General features: G+C 51.0%; 4 protein-coding genes across 10 annotated transcripts; all 4 read left to right on the top strand.

The window, feature by feature from the left end:
• Positions 1–739: 739 nt before the first annotated feature.
• On the top strand, positions 740–985 carry SMIM40 (small integral membrane protein 40). Its single transcript, XM_045542196.1, has one exon. The coding sequence runs from the start codon at positions 740–742 to the stop codon at positions 983–985; it is 246 nt and encodes an 81-aa protein (XP_045398152.1).
• Positions 986–3308: 2323 nt separating this feature from the next.
• On the top strand, positions 3309–7758 carry DAXX (death domain associated protein). 4 transcript variants are annotated; one of them, XM_045541848.1, is made up of 8 exons: positions 3309–3459; positions 4381–4636; positions 4775–5606; positions 5735–5949; positions 6113–6308; positions 6468–6942; positions 7100–7322; positions 7518–7758. In XM_045541848.1, the coding sequence occupies exons 2-8, from the start codon at positions 4430–4432 to the stop codon at positions 7575–7577; spliced, it is 2208 nt and encodes a 735-aa protein (XP_045397804.1). In that variant the 5' UTR covers positions 3309–3459; positions 4381–4429; the 3' UTR covers positions 7578–7758. The 4 variants fall into 4 exon arrangements, with proteins under 4 accessions (XP_045397804.1, XP_045397803.1, XP_045397802.1 ...); XM_045541847.1 differs by having other exon boundaries at positions 4378–4636; XM_045541846.1 differs by having other exon boundaries at positions 3413–3514; positions 4378–4636.
• Positions 7759–8413: 655 nt separating this feature from the next.
• Positions 8414–11747, top strand: ZBTB22 (zinc finger and BTB domain containing 22). Of its 2 annotated transcripts, none has more exons than XM_045541835.1 (2): positions 8414–8492; positions 9158–11747. In XM_045541835.1, exon 2 carries the CDS (start codon positions 9227–9229, stop codon positions 11153–11155), a length of 1929 nt encoding a protein of 642 aa, XP_045397791.1. In that variant the 5' UTR covers positions 8414–8492; positions 9158–9226; the 3' UTR covers positions 11156–11747. The 2 variants fall into 2 exon arrangements, with proteins under 2 accessions (XP_045397791.1, XP_045397792.1); XM_045541836.1 differs by lacking the exon at positions 8414–8492 and adding an exon at positions 8530–8548.
• A 161-nt stretch (positions 11748–11908) lies between these two features.
• Positions 11909–22133, top strand: LOC123631829 (TAP binding protein). Of its 3 annotated transcripts, none has more exons than XM_045541841.1 (8): positions 11909–12152; positions 12256–12426; positions 12636–12896; positions 18581–18745; positions 19322–19663; positions 19744–19833; positions 19974–20011; positions 21033–22133. In XM_045541841.1, the coding sequence occupies exons 1-8, from the start codon at positions 12116–12118 to the stop codon at positions 21042–21044; spliced, it is 1116 nt and encodes a 371-aa protein (XP_045397797.1). In that variant the 5' UTR covers positions 11909–12115; the 3' UTR covers positions 21045–22133. The 3 variants fall into 3 exon arrangements, with proteins under 3 accessions (XP_045397797.1, XP_045397796.1, XP_045397795.1); XM_045541840.1 differs by having other exon boundaries at positions 18581–18979; XM_045541839.1 differs by lacking the exon at positions 21033–22133 and having other exon boundaries at positions 18581–18979; positions 19974–20297.
• The last annotated feature ends 87 nt before the right edge of the window (positions 22134–22220 follow it).

The raw sequence follows: 22220 nt of genomic DNA, 5'->3' as shown, positions 1-22220 counted from the left end.
CCACCATGCCTGGCCAAAACCTCACTTATCTTTACAAGTACCCCAACAGTCAAGTTTTAATCATATACTCTGATCCTGCTGACATATCATGGTGTTTCTCTTTTTATAAACCTCCCCTGGGGCTTCTGCAGTCCAATTACAACCCACTCCTGGCACTGCAGAGACCAGAAGTTAGGAGGGAGCACTCTGACTTAGCACCAAAAGCCCAGTCACTCACAGATCTCGGGATTACTTCTGCGCAAGCTTAAGACCCTTCTGCTTGTTCCCACTGGCCTTGGTTAGGAGAGACCACCTCACCCCCAACCACCCACTATACAGCTAGAAGGGGTTTTAGATCCTTGACTGGCAGTGGCTCTCAGAAGCATACTAGGTCTACATGTTTACTGTATCTGTAGGGGCCCAAGACTTCGAGCCTTGGGCCTGGAGACCCAGAATGACAGGGTTCCAGCTTATGTCTCTATGTTGGGTCTTCTGTTTCCAAATCACAGAATTACACTATGGTAAAGCTGAACAGAGTTTAGGGCTCATAGGGATCAGACTTTTCACATCGCACTGGATGATTAAATAATTGTTCCAAAGACTCAGACACCCTCCTCTCCTTTCTCTTGGGTGTGGGAATTAAGGTCAAGACTGGCAGGTATAGGACTTGCCACAGCCACACCCCTTAATCCTGTTGGTGCTGAGCAAGGGCTTCCATCCCAGCCCCACCATCCAGCTGGCTGTCAGACTGTGGGTTAGGATGGCAGAGGAGGAGGAAGGCAATGTGGATGAGGGGGATGTGTTCTTGGCTTTTGCCCAGGGTCCTTCTCCCCCCAGGGGTCCCCTGCAACGTGCCTTGGACAAGGCCTTCTTTATCTTCCTTGCCCTCTTCTTGACACTGATGCTGCTGGAGGCTGCTTATAAGCTGCTGTGGTTGCTACCATGGGCAAAGTTTGGGGACTGGCTCCTGTGGACACCTCAGAAGGAGGAGGAGCTGGAATTGTGATCACTTTTCCTATAAACGTCCTCTTCCCCTGCCACTGAGGTGAGAGGGGAGAAAGGAGGGAAATGGGAGTGTTGGGGGCTGTGGAAGAGATACCTGGGTAGCTTAGGGCAGCAGTCTTAAATTTTCTGTACCTTTACTCTGGGAATTCATTTGGAAAAATACGTACTCCTTCATATATTTTTAAGTAGACATCAAAGAATTTTCATCATAAAATTGTTTCAAGAATATAATTCTGGCATATTGAAAATATTCAAATTTTAAAATAAAACAATAAAATCACCTCTTTAATGTCCAGGGGAATTGAAATATAGTGACTTGGTACCCACCACCCATTTAATAATATATAAATAAGCTTCTAACAGTTGGGAATCATTCCTTTTTTTCTTTCATCATCTCCTTGAACTACTATTATCATTCCACTTGCCTGCAGAAAACTCTATGCTTTTATACTTGAAAGTCTTCTTTCTTTTTCTTTTTTTTAATTTTAGAGATGCTGGTCTCAAACTCCTGGGCTAAAGGGATCCTCCTGCCTCATCCTCCCTAGTAGGCGGGGCTACAGGCCTGGACTACCATCCAGGTCTATACTTGAAAGTCTTTTTATCAGCCAATCTGTCATACTTTCCTGCATATACATATATGCACACACATCTATATACTAAATTAAGATGAAAAATATCTTTAAGTTTCTAGTTAAAAATTCCTTTGGGATGAGTTATTGTGACAATTGTTCTGAGAACAGAATTGTTCAAACAGCATAGAGACTGTACAGATTTTTATAATTGCTCAAAAGGAATTTTTTCCACTCCCACTGCTTCACTTGACAACCCTACAAAATACATAAATAAAAAATAAAAAGGAATTTTTAATAAGATGGAACAGGTGGTGTTCATAGTGCTTTGATGAAAGACATAGGCTACATGTCTCTTTAAGACAGGTAAGATTACCCCAGATTTCATGGTCCAGAACTTTTTTTTAAGAGAGAGAAACTCTATTTAAAAAGGGAAGAGAAAAAGCCTGTACTGCAGGCTTTTGGAAAAGTTGAGGTTCTGGGAAATTAAATCCCTTATATCTTCCAAGTCCCAGTATCCTTTTCAGAGTTTTCATGTTCCCCAAGTGGAAGGCTGTAGGATGAGACGACTGGGAAGAAGTGACGTAGGATTCTCTAATGGAAGGGTGTGTTTGAGGTCCTGGGGCTCTAAGGGTTTCTGTGGTCCTAGAAAGTGGCAAGATGCCCATCACTTGTAGAATGAATGCTCAGGAATGCAGGAGGTGGGAATCTCAGTGATTGGGGGCATGTCAACCTTTATGGCGTCCTCATAAGCTCACCGTGTCTGGACCCAGCCTTGCCGTCACGAATCCCTCCAGCCTCCCTAACTGGGCAAGGTGGGCGTCACAGTCAGTTTCTTCCCCCTTCGTTCTTTTCTCAGCTCTCCCGGAAAAGGAGGAGATGAGCCCTTCAGTATTTTAGGATCCTCATTTTGACTCAGCGCTCACAGGGGCAGTTTGCAGATACTCCGCAAAGCCTGCGCCCCGTCATCGGCCATCCTCCGGCTATAGACCTCCACGATAAAGCACGGCCTCCTGGTCAGCACCGCTGGCCCTTCGAGGACCCCGATGCAAAGAAGGAGGAGAACCACTCAGGTCCCGCCAATTTGGTTGGTCATTAGTTCTGTGGTGTAGCTTGAAAAGCAAATCAACAACAACAGCAATAATAATAACACTTTCGTACAGCGCGTTGTGCTCATTTGTGTGCATGTGCTATGATTTAACGATCGGGAGATGTGGCACCTGGTAGGAGTAGCTGCTGGAGGGTTGCAAGGAGTGCGCCGCCCTTGGGAGCAGAAGGGCAGGCGCAGTCGAGTAAGCCGCGGAAACCGGGATCTGGGAAATAGGAAAGTAGGGTAGGAAGGCTTGCCGGTAGCTCGGCTGAAGGAAAAGGTTTTACTTCCCTTTTAAGAGACTCCTGCCCTTCCCTGAAGCCCTGCGCAGCCTAGAAGAGCCCAATTCCTTTTATCCCTCCCCCTCCTTGGAAAAGTGGGCCCGTGCGCCCGGCACGCGACTCGCCGGCGGCTGGGCCCGAGGCAGGAAGTTTCTGATTGGCGGAGTCGCGGAAGCACCGGGAGACACGAGCGCCCACGTCGCGGCAGAGCCAGCGCCGTACGGCAAAATGGCGGCCTCTAGGTACTTCGGGGCGCCCAGCAGGGACAAACCCCACGGCCTACAGGTCAGGGGGAAGGGAGCCGCGGACTAGGTGGGCGGCCCTGCGGGCGCTCGGGGGAGGGCCCACAGCTACTTCCGGTCACAGGAAGACGGTTCGGTGACGCAGTACGGTCGCGCTTAGGTGTGTGTAGGCGGAAACTCTGTGGCTTCCGGTCCGTAGTGGGGCCTACGGTGGGAGGGGTAAGGGAGGCGGAGGGAACCATGCGAGTTTCTGAGATCAGCGGCGGGAGTCGCCTCGAGAGACCGTTTCTGAGGTGGGGGCCGGACGGTGCGCGGAATGAAGGCAGGGGCGGGGATGTCGAGAGAGAGGTACTGGGGAGACCCCGGCGCTGAGTCTGAGGGACCAGCCACGGTACCCTCCTATCCCTGAAGGGGAGTGGGGCGGCCGGGGGCTGTACTGGGGGGTGGGGACTTGGCGGGAAGTTCATCTACGGGACCGGCCCGATCCAAGGTTGGGGTCCGAGAGGAATCAGAAGAGCCCAGTGGGGGGCTCACGACTGGTTACAGGTCGCAGAATGGAGAAAATTAGGGTGGGGTGAGAGGGAGGGGACTTGAGGTGAAATATCTACAGCCTAAATCCCCGGTTCGAGGAGGACCATCAGAAGGTGAAATGTGTAGAGAATTCAGTGAGGGGAAAGGAGAGTGGATTGTTGGGAGGGAACCTCTTTGGCCTCAGAGAGTCTAGGAGTTGGGCCGATCCTTCAGGATGGGGTGGGGTGTGTGGGTTTGATGTGTCTGAGGATGAAAGGGGGCAAACACCTGAGGTGGCACCTATGGGGGTGTGTTATCTGTGCAAGGGGGTGTCAGGGAAATTTGGGATGTAGGTGGTCCTGGGGTTAGGAAGGAGAATCAACTAGCCAAATTCTCTTGAGAAATAGTGGGAAAACGAAACAGTGAATCAACTTGCGAAATATGAGAAATAGTGGGAAAAGGAAACAGAAAGACTGGAAATCGAAATGAGGGGTGGAGCTGGGGGCGGGGACCTAAGTTTGCACCTACCCCACTTGAAGGGCCCCAGAAAGCATATAGAACTCATGGTGACTGAAGATAGGCAATGAGGACACTGTTGGTCAGTGCTGGATGTTACTGAAACCCACGGAAATTGGAAAGTGTGAGATGAAGGGATGGGGCTATGCCGGAGGGGCTCTTTCTGAGGCCCCATCCCCTTCCAGCAGGAATTCTGAAATCCCCAACACTTCCTCCCTCTGGGGGATTTGATCCCCCATGGCCACCGCTAACAGCATCATTGTGCTGGATGATGATGAAGAAGATGAAGCAGCTGCTCAGCCAGGGCCCTCCCAGCCACCCCCCAATCCTGCCTCACCTAGGGCTGAAGCCCCTGGCTCCTCTGAGCCCCATGGGGCTGGAGGAAGCAGTAGTTCGGGCAGCAAGAAATGCTACAAGTTGGAGAATGAGAAGCTATTTGAAGAGGTGAGCTTTAGGGGAGAATACCCGGGAGGTACCCCAGGGAGGGGGGTGGCTGACTGGCTCTCCTGTCCTTTCTTCCCCACTAACCCCACCTCCCCTTCTTTCTCTCAACCCCCTCCCTTCTTCCCTTGAACCCTCCAGTTCCTTGAACTGTGTAAGACACAGACGGTGGACCACCCTGAGGTGGTCCCATTCCTCCATAACCGGCAGCAGCGTGCCCACCCTCTCTTTTTGGCCTCGGCGGAGTTCTGCAACATCCTGTCTCGGGTCCTGTCTCTGGCCCGGAGCCGGCCAACTAAACTCTATGTCTACATCAATGAGCTCTGCACTGTTCTCAAGGCCCACTCAGCCAAAAAGAAGCTGAACCTGGCCCCTGCTGCCACCACCTCCAATGAGCCCTCTGAGAATAACCTTCCCACAGACTCCTCCTTGGACCCCACAAATGCTGAAACCACTGCCTCTGAGGCCTCAAGGACCCGTGGTTCCCGGAGGCAGATCCAGCACTTGGAGCAGCTACTGGCATTGTATGTGGCAGAGATCCGGAGGCTGCAGGAAAAGGAATTGGATCTCTCAGAATTGGATGACCCAGACTCCACATACCTGCAGGAGGCGAGATTGAAGCGTAAGCTGATCCGCCTCTTTGGGCGTCTATGTGAACTGAAAGACTGCTCTTCATTGACGGGCCGTGTCATAGAGCAGCGCATCCCTTACCGTGGCACCCGCTACCCAGAGGTTAACAGGCGTATTGAGCGGCTTATTAACAAGCCAGGGCTTGATACCTTCCCTGACTATGGAGATGTGCTGAGGGCTGTAGAGAAGGCAGCTGCTCGTCACAGCCTTGGCCTCCCCCGACAGCAGCTCCAGCTTATGGCTCAGGATGCCTTCCGAGATGTGGGCATCAGGTTACAGGAGCGACGTCACCTTGATCTCATCTATAACTTTGGCTGCCACCTCACAGATGACTATAGGCCAGGTAAGGGGTTAGCAGGATGCCCATCAGTGACCTTTATATGTCAGGCATGTGGTGGAGGGAGAATCTGTCTATCTACTCCCCTTTTCTAGGGTTTGGGCTGAATGTTCTGACTATATCTTCCCATGTAGGCACTGACCCTGCGTTATCAGATGCTGCACTGGCCCGGCGCCTTCGGGAAAACCGGGATTTGGCCATGAGCCGGCTGGATGAGGTCATTTCCAAATACTCAATGATGCAAGAAAAAAGTGAGGCGAGCGACAGAAAGAGGAAAAGAGCCCAGCTCCACCAAGGCACCTCTTCCCCCTCTGCAGACTCCCCCAAAGCCTCCTTGGATTCTGGTGAGGTGTGGAAGGTGGAAGGGGTAAACCCTTTAGAGAGACCTTATTCTATCCCTGTGCTGGCTGCCAGGGAACCCAGGGTGACTGATGGGGGAGTGTGCAGAAGGTATGTAAGAACCGAACCCTCTAGGGCAAGAGATTCCTTAGAGAAATGTCTTTATCCCCCAGGGCCCTAGTGGAATGGTATCCCAGGAGTGTCCCACCACCTCTAGGGCTGAGACAGATGATGAAGATGATGAGGAAAGTGATGAGGAAGAGGACGAAGAGGAAGAGGAGGAGGCTACAGATTCTGAAGAGGAGGAAGATCTGGAACAGATGGAGGAAGGTCAGGGGAATGATGAAGAGGAGGCAGAGGAGGAAGCAGGTATGTCAAGGGACCATTTTCTTTATGTGTCATTTCTACTTTGTCAGGTATGAGCCACCAATTTGAGACCCTTTCCCTTTCTCTTCTTATTCCTAGTGTTCTCTCAGTATTTTTCTCCCTAGTTCTCATGCCACCCCCTTCCCTTTTATTCTTTTCCAGATAAGGTTGGAGATAAAAGCCCCATGTCCTCACCACAGATTTCCACTGAGAAGAACCTGGAAGCTGGCAAAGGGATCAGCAGGTCTTCAAGGGAGCAGCAAAACAAAGGACTCATAACGTCACCATCATTACTATCGGAAGAGCCCCTGGCTCCGTTCAGCGTAGATGCTGAAGGCAATGGAGAACAGCCCGAGTTGCCCCTGGAGGAAGAGAGCCCTGTATCTCAGCTCTTTGAGCTAGAGATTGAAGCCTTGCCCCTGGATACTACTCCTTCTCCGGAGGAGACAGATATTTCCTCTTCCAGGAAACAGTCAGACGACCCCTTCACCACTGTCTTAGAGAATGGGGCAGCCATTGTCACCTCCACTTCTTTCAATGGAGGTGTCTCTCCTCACACCCGGGGAGATTCCAGCCCTCCCTGCAAGAAATCCCGAAAGGAAAAGAAGCAAACAGGATCAGGGCCATTAGGAAACAGGTAATAACAACAAGAGGAGGAAGAGAGAAGCCAAGGAAGGATTGCAGGGGGCTTTCTGAGAGGAATATTGGGGAATTGAGTCTGTTGGGAGAAACTGGACACTCTCCCTCCAGCCTCAGTCTTCCCATACTCCATGCATTCATGTTTCTGTTCCCAGCTGTGTGGAAAGGCAAAGGGCAGTGCATGAGAAGAATGGGACGAAGACATGTACCCTGCCCAGCCCACCATCCCCCTTGGCTTCCCTGGCCCCAGTTGCTGATTCTTCCACGAGGGTGGACTCTCCCAGCCATGGCCTGGTGACCAGTTCCTTCTGCAGCCCTTCTCCAGCCCGGCTGTCTCAAACCCCTCAATCACAACCTCCTGGACCTAGTACTTACAAGGTAAGAAGAAGAGGCTGTTTTTCCTCTGATAATTCATTTTCTTTCATTTTCTGTTTCAGTCGCTCTGAATATTGCACCAGCCACCCTTTTTCCTTTTTCCCACCCAATTTTTAAGAATCTCTAAATCCTTCCCTCTGTTTCTCCTCCCCCTGTACTTCAGGTCTCTCTGACTCTTTGTCTTTCACTTCCCTACAGATGAGTGTGGCCACACAGTGCGATCCAGAGGAGATCATCGTGCTCTCAGATTCTGATTAGCTGCTTTCCCCTCTCTTCACCTCCAAAATGTTTGGGACAGCATTTGGAGGATGGTGGGAAGCAGATGACTGAGAAAGGGATGACTTGAGCTAATCCCCTTTTGGTGGTGTTCTTTTTAAGAAACAAAAGGTTAAGTTTTACACAGAAAAATAATAAACAATAAAGTTCTTTTCTTATTGTATTCCTGTCTTCCTTGTCCTACTGTCACAGATTGGCATCCCCTGTCCCGTGGCTCAGGGTTAGCCCAGCCCCGGTGGTAGCCCTGATCTGTCCTTTCTGATGTGGCCTTTGCACTCCTATCTTGGGGTTTCCTCTCCCTCAGGTCTTCCCAGTGCCCTCTGCCAGGCACTTTTTTAAAAAATTGGCTTTAGCCTCCTTAACACATTTTGCTTTCTCGCTTGGAGCGGTAGGAGTAAAAAAGCCAATCAGAGGCCCACTCAAGGTTATTTGGCCAATCCAGGCCCGGAGGAAAGGGGCGGGGCATCAGGAGGACTGTCCGAAGCTAGGGAGAGGGCAATTAGATCCCGCACGCCAGCTAATGGCCACAGCTCAGGGGCGGAGCCTGGGAAAAGACGGCCAGCACCCTTCACCAATGGGAAAAGTCAAGCTTATCGAGTTAAAGGGGAATGAATGCTTCGGCCGATCCAGGTCCTGAGGCCTCAGCGGAGGAGGGGACCTGATACCTTTAAGGTGGAATGAGGCGACGGTTCTTTAAAGGAGAAGTGGCTGAGTCGGCCGAGTATTGCCCAGAGGCATGGGCGGGGTGCCCGCCTGTGCCTTTAAAGTCTGAGGGGCGGGAGGCGGAGCGGAGGCGGAGGGCGGAGAGAGTCGGCGCAAGATGGCGGCGGGAGGGGCTCAGGCTGCAGCTCTGGCCGCCGAGTGAGGGGCGGGGGGGGTCCGGGGGTGCGCGGCCCGGTAAGCGAGGACGCGCGAGGTTGGGGGACGCCTTCCGGGTGGGCAAAGAGGCCGAGGTAGCGATTGGGGCAGAGCGGGGGCGGGGGGGCGGAGGCGGGTTCCGGTGTGGGCGGGGGGGCGGGGCCTAAATGACCGAGGGGGCGGAGCACGAGGCGGGTCTTGAAGGGGGCGGGGCTAGAACTAAACAGGACGAAAGGGGCGTGGTCAATGAGAAAGCTGGGGGGCATAGTCTAAAAGTGAGATGGAGCGAGGGGTGGTTTTCAGTATAGGAGCAGACCAGCTCCCCCCTCAAAAAGGGTGCAAAACACCAAAAAAGTGGATTTTGGAAAGACAGGCTCTCAAGCAGATGGAGAATAGGGTGTAATTCCAAGGGAAGGCACCCATTCCCTAAGAGCACCTTATTTCTCTTATCTCTAAGGAAAGGACACAGGATTTGGAGTCAGACACCTGTACTTGCTGGTGCTTCCACTTAATGGCTCTGTGGCCTTGGATAATCTTTTAATCTTTCTGAGCCTCAGTTTCCTCATCTGTCAAATGAGGTTAAAAGGAATACGTAACTCACCGTGTTGTGGGGAGTTACTCAGATAACAGCTATGAACATTATTAAACTGTAAAGGGCTGTGCCATCATGAGATTTTATCATTCTTTTCTCTTTTTCTTCCCAGAGACCCCCCCGGCTGCCCTCCTCCTTCCTTTGTTTTTGTGGCTGGGGGGGTATCCCCTCCCTCCACAACATGGAGCCATCTCTTCTGTCTCCCAGTGGGGCAGCACTCCCACTGCCTCTATCGCTAGCTCCACCCCCACTACCCCTGCCAGCGGCTGCAGTGGTACATGTGTCTTTCCCTGAAGTGACCAGTGCTCTTCTGGAATCCCTCAATCAGCAGCGGCTGCAGGGCCAGCTCTGCGATGTGTCTATCCGAGTACAGGGCCGGGAGTTCCGGGCTCACCGAGCTGTCCTGGCTGCCTCCTCCCCTTACTTTCATGACCAGGTCCTACTCAAGGGCATGACCTCCATCTCACTGCCCAGCGTCATGGACCCAGGCGCCTTCGAGACTGTCCTGGCCTCTGCTTACACTGGCCGCCTCAGCATGGCTGCTGCTGACATTGTCAACTTTCTCACAGTGGGGTCTGTACTCCAAATGTGGCACATTGTGGACAAGTGCACTGAACTCCTCCGAGAAGGCCGGGCCTCGGCCACCACCACCATCACAACTGCTGCAGCCACCTCTGTCACTGTCCCTGGCGCTGGGGTCCCATCAGGGAGTGGGGGCACTGTGGCCCCTGCCGCCATGGGCTCTGTGCGTTCCCATGCCTCCAGCCGGGCCAGTGAGAATCAGTCTCCCAGCAGCAGCAACTACTTCAGCCCCCGAGAGTCCACTGATTTCTCATCTTCCTCCCAAGAAGCATTTGCAGCTTCTGCAGTGGGCAGTGGGGAGCGTCGAGGAGGTGGCCCTGTATTTCCAGCCCCTGTCGTTGGCAGTGGGGGAGCCACCTCTGGGAAGGTCCTGCTGGAGGCAGATGAGCTGTGTGATGATGGCGGGGATGGGAGAGGGGTGGTGGTTCCCGGGGCTGGGCTCCGGAGGCCCACCTACACGCCCCCCAGCATCATGCCACAGAAACATTGGATGTACGGGAAGCGAGGTGGGAACTGCCCAGCACCAGCACCCCTGGCTCCCCAAGACCCAGATCTGGAGGAGGAAGAAGAGGAGGAAGACCTGGTGTTGACCTGTGAGGATGATGAAGATGAAGAGCTGGGGGGTGGCTCCAGGGTTCCAGCAGGGGAAGGGCCTGAGACTACCCTCAGCATAAGCGATGTTAGAACTCTGAGTGAGCTTCCAGGCAAGGAGGAGGAGCAGGTCAACTTCTGTGAGTCCTCCAATGACTTTGGCCCCTATGAGAGTGGGGGTCCTGGGGCAGGGCTTGATGATTCAGTGGGGCCCACTCCCTCCTCCTATGTTCCCTCCCAGCCTCCCCGACCCCTTCTTCCTTTGGAAGTGCAGGGCAACCAGATCCTGGTCTTCCCATCGTCTTCAGCCTCCTCCTCCTCCTCCACCTCCTCCTCCTCCTCCTCACAGGCTCCAGGCCAGCCCCCAGGGAACCAAGCTGAACACGGGGCAGTGACCCTGGGGGGCACGTCAGTGGGGGGCCTGGGTGTGCCGGGGGGTGCTGGTGGGGTCCCTGGAGGGACCAGCAGTGGGGATGGAAATAAGATCTTTCTATGCCACTGTGGGAAGGCCTTCTCCCACAAGAGCATGCGGGACCGGCACGTCAACATGCACCTCAATTTGCGACCGTTTGACTGCCCTGTGTGCAACAAAAAGTTCAAGATGAAGCACCATCTGACTGAGCACATGAAGACGCACACAGGTCTCAAGCCCTACGAGTGCGGCGTCTGCGCCAAGAAGTTCATGTGGCGAGACAGCTTCATGCGCCACCGGGGACACTGTGAGCGCCGCCACCGCCTGGCTGGGGGCGGGGCCGGACCTGGACCTGGGACGCCCACGGGGCCAGTCTTGCTGCCCAAGAGAGAGTCCCCCAGAGCAGGCGGAGGCAGCAGCGACGAGGCCAGTGGGGCCACGCCCCAGTCCAGCAGACATGTCTGGTCCCCACCCAGCGTCCCCAAGGTGGAGATGGGCTTCAATGGGGGCGGAGGAGCAAATTGAAGGGTCAGGCTACTGGGGGTAGCTTTCGGGGAAGAGGGACTAGGGAGTACGATCCAGGGGCGCTGTGGCCCCGAGGTGCTCTTTCACCGCACTACTGTCTTCCTTTATCTCTGTGGACTTGTATATATTATGGAGGGGGAACCACATTGTACCATCGCCAGCCCATTCCACTCCTCAGTCCTTGTCTCTTAAGGTATCCCTGGAACTAAGCCCGTCCATCTCTGTTGAGTACACCGAAGCCCCAGCTCCACAGAGTGGGGTGCGCATGGAGGGGGGCGGGAGACGGGGCGTGTTGAGCATCCTGGAGTCACAGAGTCAAGGGTCAGGTGGTTGTAATCTGTGCCTGAAGTCTGTGTTTGTGTTGTTGTGGGGATCAGGCCTTTGAGCCCTACCCTTGTCTTAGAACCTCCCCCTCCAGAAGGATGCGCTCTTTATTTCTACCCTATTTCTCCTGCCCCTCACCTCCCTTGGGGATCCCCAACTCGGCTTTCATGGGGGAGTGGGTGGAGATAAGGAGGGAGTAAGTCGTAGGAGTGTGAAGCTTTTATTTTATTTTTTTTAACAGTGATTAAAATATTTATTGGTCATTTCACTTGGCTTCCTGACAACCCCTATGTGTTTGCTGGGGACCCGGCACAGGTAGAGGAAAGCCGGAGTAATGGTTCTAGGGGAAGTGGATGCTGGAGGGGGGATACGGGAGGGGAAGCCTAGGTTTGGGGAGGGCTCGAACTCGGCGCGGCTAGGTGGCCCAGAGGGGCACGGTAGGGCTGGGGTGTCCAGACCAGAACTGGAGAGGATGTTCCCGGATCCTGTTCTGGCCAGTGGGGGACGCACCCACCTCCGAGACACCCATACCTAACCAGAGCGGGAATTTCCTCCGCCCCTCCTGCTGGCCTTCGGAGGAAAGTGAAAGTGAAAGGCGGGAAGAGGAGGCTTCCGGGCTGAGAAGATCGCAGCGCCATGAAGCCCCTGTCTCTGCTCCTCGCTGTGGCTTTGGGTGAACGAACCGCGCGACTCCTCGCCCAGGAATAGGAGGGTGGGGGAAACAGAGGGAGGTGGCCCCATTCCCGGCCCCCCTCACTCGAGCTCCTGTCCTCCAGACCTGGCCACTGCCGTCTCCGCGGGACCCGCGGTGATCGAGTGCTGGTTCGTGGAGGATGCCAGCGGAAGCAACCTGGCCAAGAGACCTGCTGCACTGTTGCTGCGCCAGGGACCCGGGGGACCGCCGCCCCGGCTGGACCTCGACCCTAAGCTCTACCTCAGCGTGCACGGTAAGTCTTCCTGGACTTGCCCCCACCTCTGTTGCCTCCACCGAAACCCCTTCCTCTTTAGATCGGGCAGTGACCTGAAGCCTCAGTTTCCCACTCTGTAAAATGGACTACCTGTAAATCTCCCACTATGAGAAAATCTGTGCGTCTGAAGTTCCCCGAACGCTGCGGCCATGACTCTATCGCTGCAACTCCCTTCTCCGCACTCACAGACCCGGCTGGCGCCCTCCAGGATGCCCTCAGGCGGTACCCCCGGGACGCTCCCGCGCCGCACTGTGAGATGAGCCGCTTCGTCCCGCTCCCCGCCTCTGCGCATTGGGCCAGCGGCCTGACCCCGGAGCAGAGCTGCCCGCGGGCCCTGGACGGGGCTTGGCTGATGGTCAGCATGTCCAGCTCTGTTCTCAGCCTCTCCAGCCTCTTGCGACCACAGCCAGAGCATCAACAGGAGCCTGTTCCCATTACCGAGGCAACAGGTAGCTGGGGAGGGGAGGTGGAGATGGGTACGTGGATTCTAAGGGTCCACAGCAGCCGGTGACGCGCCGTGTGGACTTGAGCGAGACATTTCCCCAATGGCTTTCAGTTTCTTTTTTTGTAAAGCGAGGCGTTTTGGCCAGAATTAGCTTATCTCCACTGCAGCTTCTAGCCCTCCCCCAGTTAAAAAAAAAACAAAAACCAAACAACAACAACAACAACAAAACCCCTGTGGTTTGGGGGCGGGGCTTGGGAGAGGCGGGGTTTCCAGACAGCGACCTTGAGAAACTTGTTAGGGAAAGGGCTTGGGAGGAGTTCTGAAGCCGGAACCGTTTCCTCTGCTCCTCCCAGATCTGTATCTGGCTAGGATCCCTCACCTTTGCGGTTCACTCTGTTTCAAAAACCAGCCCCGAGCCTCACCCGCGCCCACACTCGGTGCTGTGACAGTCGGCAAAGCAAAGGCTCTTGCACCCAAGCGCGTTTACCTTTCCTGACAGCCGCCTCCCTGAGGTGCGTGGGGCTGTGCTCTCAGTGGTCCCCAAACAGTGGGCTTGAGTGAGCGGAAGGCGCGAGGTAGGAGACCCGATGGTTCCCACTGCCAAGACCGCTTATGGCGTGGCGCAGCGCAGTTTGGGGCCCAGGGGTCGGGCACTGCTGGGCTGGGTTGCGGGCAGCGAGCAGGCGGATAAGGCAAGAATGGGGAGGGGCTCTCCCTCCTCGCAGCGGAGGCAGCATAGGCTACCGGTGGAGTCCCCGGCTTCTCGGCCTCCTACGCTTTTATGTAAACAATACAGTCTCACGGACAGGTCAACCCCACCCGAGCCCTGCACCCTCCCTTCCTCAGTTTCTGAGAATCACCCACCCCCAAACCCTCACCTCTGCCTACACCTCCGTGCTCTACCCTGGGCAGAGGCTGAGGAAAACTGCTCTTTGTGGGGAGAAGAACTGTCTCCAGTAGGGAGGAATATTTCCTAGGGCTGCTGTCTTCGCTGAGGTGGCGATGAGAATGTCCTTTGCTCTCAGAGTCTGTTTTTCCAACTGTAAAATGTGGATGTTATTTCCCAGCTGTCTTTCCGTTGTTGTGACTATCGGAAGAGGCATTGTGTTAATTTCTTGGTTGATTCAATAAATACACCTTAGCACCAAGAATAAGTTAGGGCTCAGTAGTTTTCAGCCCAGGTTGTGAATATGAATCCTGTTGGAGGCTTTTAAAATATATCAAAACTTCTTTCACGCAGGTCTGAGACTTGCTAAAAAAAATAAAAAATAAAATAAAATTTACTAAAGCCTAGGTCCCTCTCAAGGCCGATTAAGTCAGGATCTCTGGGGTAGCCGTGGGCAATTTTAAGATTCTGCTCTCAGGGAGGTTCTGGGCAGACTTGTCAGGGATAATCCTACTGTAAAGTAGAAAGTGACTTGTGCCTATGACAGAAGTGCGGATAGGGATCGCCCCACCCCCCACCCTGGGGGCCCAGACAGACCGATGGGGGAGGGGGGGGAAAAACAAGTGGCTGTGCTCTGTCTTCCTTTTCAAGCATTTCTGCTTAATTAGGGATTTAAGAAAACAAAAGCTGTTATTTTGATATAAAATTACAAATGGAATCTCTCCAGGGTCAGAGATCATTGATAATTTTGCTAATATATATATATTATTTCATCAAATGTTTTAAGTATTTGTTGCAAATATACTTTCTTAATATGTTTTACATATACAGTATTTAATTCTTACCATTCTTTTAAAACACTGTGGAAAATTTCAAAGATACATAAAAGTGGAGAGAATAGTATAATGAACCCACCATACCTGTTACCCAGTTATATAGTTATTACATTTTACCAAATTGTTTCACCTATCCTCCCTCCACGCTCTTTTTTTTAATTTTTTACAGTGTTTTAAAGCATATCCTAGGACCATATTATTTTACTCATAAGTACTTCAGTAAGCATTTCTCTTAAATAAGAACTTTATTTTTTTTTTTCTTTAACTCATGAAGTAAAATAGCATATATAAGGACTTAAATAAAACCAACAATAACCACAAGGCCTGGCGCGGTGGCTCACGCCTGTACTCCTAGCACTCTGGGAGGCCAAGGCGGTGGATCGTTTAAGCTCAGGAGTTCGAGACCAGCCTGAGCAAGAGCAAGACCCCGTCTCTACTATAAATAGAAATAAATTACCCAAACAACTAAAAATAGAAAAAAAATTAGCCGGGCATGGTGGTGTGTGCCTGTAGTCCCAGCTACCTGGGAGGCTGAGGCAGGAGGATCACTTGAGCCTAGGAGTTTGAGGTTGCTGTGAGCTAGGCTGATGCCACGGCACTCACTCTAGCCCAGGCAAGAGAGTGAGACTCTGTCTCAAAATAAATAAATAAATAATAAATAAATAAATAAAACTATAACCACAATACCATTATTACACCTAGCAAAACAAATAATTCCTTAACATCATGTAATTCCTAGCTTGTATTAAAATTTTCTTGTCTCAATGATGTCATATTACAGTTGATTTGCTCAAATCACAATCCAAAACAGGTTCATATTTTATATTTGGTTGTTGTATTGATATTCTCTGGCTGCCATAACAAAATACCATAAACTGGGTGGCTTAAACAACAGAAATTTATTTTCTCACAGTTCTGGGTGCTAGAAGTCCAAGATCAAGGTGCCAACAGGCTTGATATCCAGTGAAGGCTCTCCCCTTGGAATGCAGGCTGGGGACTTTTTGCTGCATCCTCACGTGGAAGAGAGAGAAAGAGTGCTGGTGCCTCTTCCTCTTTTTATAAGGACACCAGTTGCATTGAATTAGAGCCCCACCCTTTATCACCTCTTCACAGTCCTTATCTCTAAATACTCAGAGGTTAGGGCTTCAACATATGAATTTTGGGGGACCCAAGCATTCGGCCCATAACAATCATTTGGTCTCTTGCATCTCTTTTATTCTGTAATTGACGTCTCCTCACTTTAAGAAAAAATGTTATTGATTTGTTGGAAAAACCTGGTCATTTGTCCTGTAGAATTTCCCACATACTATCTTTGGCCAGTTGTTTCCTCATGGTGTCATTTATCTTGTTCCTTTTTCCTCCATATTTCCTATAATTTGGTAGTTAGGTCTAAAGGCTTGATTACATTTAGATTTAAGGTTTTTTTCAGTAATACTTTATAATTAGTTGTTACCATTCACTTTTTTTTTTTAACAGAAAAGCAAAAACTTGTTATTAACAAGCTACAAAAACATAACTTTTCCTTACTTTCTGGCTTTCTGGCCCTGTTTATATACATTTGTATTCTTACAGAGTACAGTTTATGGGATGCAGGTCTAAAATTGCTTCCAGTAAAAATCACTGTTAGCTTAAGGGTTCAACTATAAAACTTTTAGGTTTAGTTTATTAATGTTGTGGATTTTTTTTTTTCACCATTCAAAAGTATGTTTCTGGATTTTGCTAAACTAACTGAAATTGCATGCTTTTTTTACTCTACTGAACTAAAACAATCCCATGAGGTTGAGAAAAGTTCAACTTTATGGGCCTCAGAAGCTAAGATTAAAAATAACAAAAATATAATTATAAGAAGAAAAAGATTACTTCTACCTGGAGGATGCAGACATTTCTGGGAAGAAATAACAGTGGAACTGACCTTGAAGGACATGGAGCATTAGATGTTTGGGAGAAAATGGGAGAGATGTTGTAAATTGAAGGAACCTCATGACCAAAGTGAGGAGATGCCCAATGATTAAAGCTTCTACTGCTAGGCACATAAAAGGGATTCTATGTGGCTGGTTCATAGGGTACAAGAGAAATCTCTTAGAAAGGTGGGTTAGGGGCTGAATTTTCAAGTATCTTGAAAGCTGGGCTTTATTCTACAGGTGATAGTGAACCATCAGAAGTTTATTTGTTTTTTTTTTTTTTTTTTTTTTTGAGGAGGGTCATTCTAGAAAGCCTGTTATTTTACTTGATTCTTATAAAAGGTAGGCAAGGATAGGATCATTGGACTAGTGAGAAAAAATATAGTCTAAGTGATTTTCCCAAGATGCCCAGCAAGTCTTTGATAATGATGAAGGTAATGAAAGTATAACAACTAACATTTATCAAGCATTTTCTATATGCCAGGCCCTGTTCTAAGCACTTTATATGCATAATCTCATGTATTCCTCTCAACAACCATAGAACATAGGTATTAATATTATTCCCAGGTGAAGAAATCTGAGACACAGAGCAGTTAGGTAACTTGCCCAAGGACACACAGCTTGTAAGAAGCAGGGCTAGAAATAGAACTCAGGCCATGTAGCTTTGGCCTGTGCTTTTAGCTGCTGACTTCCTAGATAACTGGGATTTTTAAACAGGTAAGTAACCTGATCAGACTTGTAGCAATGTTGTTTGAGTACAGTATGAAGGAAGAATTAAAGGAAAGAGAGACTGAGGATAGGGAGACCAGAGAGGAGGCAGTTGTAATTGTCCAAATGTACATTGATGAGAACCTGAGTTGGAAACAGGTGTGAGATTATTAGGGCCTGGTGGGGATAGCACACAGCACATTATTTTTGGTGATTTGCTTGTCGCTCCCTGGACTGTAAGCAATCTGAGGGCAGGAACTGCCTGTCTTGTTCACCACTCTGTTCTCTACCACTACACCTTGAACATCCTAGGTGCTCAATAAATAATTGTTGAGTAAATGAATGAGAGGAAAGAGTCTGAGTGACTCCAAGTGTTTGCGTTTAGTCTCTGGGGGGGATGGTGGTGACCATTCATCAAAGTCAGAGATGACAGGCATTAGGGCAGGGTCAGGGAATGTTGTGGAGATGCTGTTGAGTTGGATTATATTAAGTTTGTCTGGCAGATGGTCAGGTGTAACCATAGCAAACACTTTTGTAGACTTACTGTGTTCCAGACACTGTTCCAAATACTTTTCATATATAGGTGTCTTTGTTATCTAAAATCAGGAACTGAATAGATTTGGGTAGCAAGAGGTTTTAAATGATTTAACCTTCTCAACAACCTCATGAGGTAGGTACTATCATCATCACCATCACCATCATCATCATCATCCCTATTTTAGAGATTTGGAAGCTGAGCCATGGAAAAGTGAAGTAAGTGGCCCAAGGCCATATAAATAAGCTGCATAGTTGGGATTTGAACCAGGGCAGCCAGGCTCCAGGCACTTGGCCACTGCACTGCACTGCTTCAGTAGAGCACACAGGTCTGTGCTCAGATCCAGGCTAGAGCTGGAACCTTCTGGGGTCAATAAACACTCTGTATAGCACCATAGGATTGACCGTCATGGCTCAATCACTGGTCTTCACTGGTAACCAAGCAAGGCCTGGTTCTTCAAGGCTGGTGCTTGGAGACTAGACTGGTTCAGGCTGTGTTAGAAGTACCCTGAGATCCTGCTGTCCCCAGAGCTAGAGTCGGCTGTGTGTTCAGAGCAGGCTTCCAAGGGCATACCCCCTCACTGCCCCTATTCACCCCTAGACCGCTCTGCTTGCTCATTCAGCCACACTGGATCCCACCCAGTCCCAGGCAAAGGGGATTTGCAGGGAGGGCTGGGAGACAGCATCAGAAAAGGAGGTGTCTATGTGGGGCGGGTGAATTGGAGTTCAGTCTTCCCTATAATTCAATTTCTCTCCCTCTTTTTTTCTCCTTCTTTCTCTCTCTCATGCCCCTCCCACTCCCTCATCCCCCTCTCTTCCCCAGTGGTGCTCACTGTCCTCACTCACACCCCTGCCCCTCGAGTAAGACTGGGACAAGATGCTATGCTGGACCTGAGCTTCGCCTACATGCCCCCCAGCTCCGAGGCTGCCTCATCTCTGGCCCCAGGTCCCCCTCCCTTTGGGCTGGAGTGGCGACGCCAGCACCTGGGTAAGGGGCATCTGCTCCTGGCTGCAACTCCTGGACTGGATGGGCAGATACCAGCAGCCCGAGAGGGGGCAGTGGCATTTGCTGCTTGGAATGATGATGAGCCATGGGGCCCATGGACTGGGAATGGGACCTTCTGGCTGCCTGCAGTGCAGCCCTTCCAGGAGGGCACCTATCTGGCCACCGTACACCTGCCATACTTGCAAGGACAGGTCACTCTGGAGCTTGCTGTGTACAGTGAGTGGGAGGACAGAAGTTTCCACGGGTAGAGGGTGGGCATTGGATTATGGGGACACCATGATGGGGAAGGGATGTTGGTGAAGAGGGTGCCTGGGTGAATGGAGATGGGGATCCCTGGGAGTCAGAAGGGCAATGACAGGGTGGAGGGTCCCTGGAAACCTGGGGGGCTTTGGCATGGGGATTACTGTGAAGCACCAATGGAGAGAGTGGGCTCCCCATCCCAGGAGAAGAAAACCAAACCCCACTCAGTTTTGGGGGAGCCATAGGATAGACTGAGAGTCTCTGAGGGAAGATGGTACAGATTGATTTCCCCATTCTCACGTCCTACTTTTTCCCCAGAGCCCCCCAAAGTGACCTTGATGCCAGCACCCCTTGTATGGGCTGTCCCAGGGGAGGCTCCCCCAGAGTTGCTCTGCCGTGTGTCCCACTTCTACCCTTCTGAGGGCCTGAAGGTAGAGTGGGAGCTCCGGGGCGGCCCAGAGGGTGGCTCTCGGAAGGCTGGGGGACAGAGTTGGCTCTCTGCCCTGAGCCACCATTCTGACGGCTCTGTCAGCCTCTCGGGGCACTTGCGGCCACCCCCAGTCACCGCTGAGCAGCACGGGGCACGCTACGCCTGTCTAGTCCGTCATCCCAGCCTGCCTGCCTCGGGCCGCAGAGCTGAAGTCACCCTGGAGGTGGCAGGTAAGAGCTGGGAGCGCCCTGGACCCTGAGCTGGTGCTGGGGAAGACATGGAGCTCACTCTTGCCTCTTTCACCTGCCAGGCCTCTCCAGGCCCTCCCTCGAGGATGGTATAGGCCTTTTCCTGTCCTCCTTTCTCCTGCTTGGACTCATCAAAGTGCTGGGCTGGGTCGGTGAGTGTGAGCCCCACCCTGACCATGACCCCCGACTTACAGACACCCCCTGCCTACTCCCAGAAGCCTGACACCCATCCCTCTTGTCCTCCCTGCTCTTCCATTCCCGAATCCCATCCCTTCTCAATCTTTCCCCACAGCTGCCTACCTGTCCACTTGCAAGGATTCAAAGGAGAAGGTAACAGCACTCCACCTCCCTTTGTTTTTCCCTTCTCATTTTACCCCCCGCCCCACCTCATCACCATGGAGGGAGGCTGCTGGTGTGGTGGGGCTGACACAGACCTGGGTCAAATCCTACCGCTACATCCTAACTGTAGGACCCTTTGAACATGCTACTTAATTTACATCTCAGTTTCCTTGGATGTAGGGATTCAAGAAAATTACTTAGGCAGTGCTGTCCAACAGAAATATAATGCAAGCCACTTATATAAATTTAAATTAGCAATCCATTAAAAAATAAACAGGTAAAATTAATTTAATATATGCTTTAATCAAATACAGGGTGAGTATCCCTTGTCTGAAATGCTTGGGACCAGAACTGTTTTTGGATTTTGAATTTCCCTATGTATGAGATATCTTGGGGATGGGACCCAAGTCTAAACACAAAATTCATTTATGTTTCATATACACCTTATACACATAGCCTAAAGGTAATTGTATACAATACTTTTAATAATATATGTGACCCATCACATGAGGTCAGGTGTGGAATTTTCTACTTGCGGCATCATGTGGCACTCAAAGTTTTGCATTTTGGAGCGTTTCAGATTTTGGATTTTTGGATCAGGGATGGTCAACCTGTATATCCAAAATATTATCATTTCAACACGTAAACAATATAAGAAATTATAGCTCTTTTTCCATTCTAAGTCTTCAAAAGCAGATGTTTATTTTAAACTGTCAGCACATCTCAGTTCGGACCAGTCACATTTCAAATGCTCAATGGCCACATGTGGGTGGTGGCTACCATGTAGGACAATGGAGCCTCGAGGGACTGTTAGGAGGATTAAAGAAGATAATGCATCTTCTTTAGAAGATGCAGGAGATAAAGCATGCAGCAGTGTCTGGCAGGTAGAAAACACAGAAAATGTTAACCCCATCCCTCCACTCTCTGTGCCCCTGACGGTTAATATGTCTCTGGAAGGAAGCTCACCTGCCTTCTAAACCCCTGAATTCCTCACCTCCTTCTTCTCTTCCAGAAAGCACAATGAGGGCACTCATCACCGTCCTGTGGCAGCCACCACCATCTCTGGCTCCAGCTACTGTAGTAGCTCCCATAACGAAAACCCGATCATCTGCTCCTACTCCCTCCAATCTCCCTCCACTGAGTGGCTTTTTTTTTTTTAAAGAAACAAATCTTACCACATTCTTCTTCTTAGAGCTCTAGGGCAGTGGTTCTCAAAAATTTTTGGTCTCAGGACCTCTTAAAAATTATCAAGAACTCTAAAGAGCTTTTGTTTATGTGGTTTGTAACTATCAATATTTATCATACTAGAAATTAAAACTGAGAAAAATTTGAAACACAAGAATACACAAGCACACGTTCCATTCGTTGTGAGAACCATGGTATCAATACATATGTAGCTTCTGGAAGACTAAACTAATTGTACACTCTTAGAGAATAATGAAAAAGGTAAATACCTTAATTTTGGTATAAAAATGCTCTTCATTTCGCATACGCACTGAAATATTAATAGTCTCGGGGACCTCTGAAACAGGGACTAGATTCAGGGAACCGGCGCTCTAGGGCCAAATCCATTCTTCTTGCCTCGGCCTTGGTGGCCCCCGAGCCTGACACTGCCTACCTCTCCAGCCCTACATGGTTCCCCCTACCCCTACCCCTACCCCCTCTCAGTGCTTATTACACGGATGGTTATTCCTTTCCTCCAGTGAAGCAAACGCCTCCCGCCTGCCTCTGGGTCCCAGCGCTCTTTTCCCTCTGCCTGGTCCATCCTCACCCTCCCTGGTCCACCTCGCCATTCCCCTCAGACTGCCGCGCGTCCCTCTTGTGCGGTTCTCCACAGTTGTATTTAAGTGATTGTGTGAGTCGTCGTTGAATGCCCGTCTCCCCTCCCGGACTGCGGGCGCCTGGAGGACAGGGGCCGGCCCGCCCGCTGCGGTACGCTCCGCGCCGGCACCGGGCCTGGCGCCCACTGGAGGGCGCCAAGCAAATAGCTGCTGGATGTCGGACGAAGGAAGCGGTGGCGCAGCTTTGGGACCTTCCGAGGGTCAGGACGGTCACCCAGAGAGACGGGGGAACGGGCCTAAGTGGGAATAAAGTTGTGTTCCAGTGCTTCCAACCGCGTCTCTCATTCTGCCCCCTTTCCAAGCACAATGAATCTCGCAATCACCTCTGGTCCTTCCAATGCCCCCGACCTCCCACACGC

The sequence above is a fragment of the Lemur catta genome, chromosome 2 (assembly GCF_020740605.2).
Source record: "Lemur catta isolate mLemCat1 chromosome 2, mLemCat1.pri, whole genome shotgun sequence".
Taxonomy (NCBI): Eukaryota; Metazoa; Chordata; class Mammalia; order Primates; family Lemuridae; genus Lemur; species Lemur catta.
The sequence above is the reverse complement of the archived record's forward strand: the minus strand, read 5'-3'. Positions and strand labels throughout refer to the sequence as shown.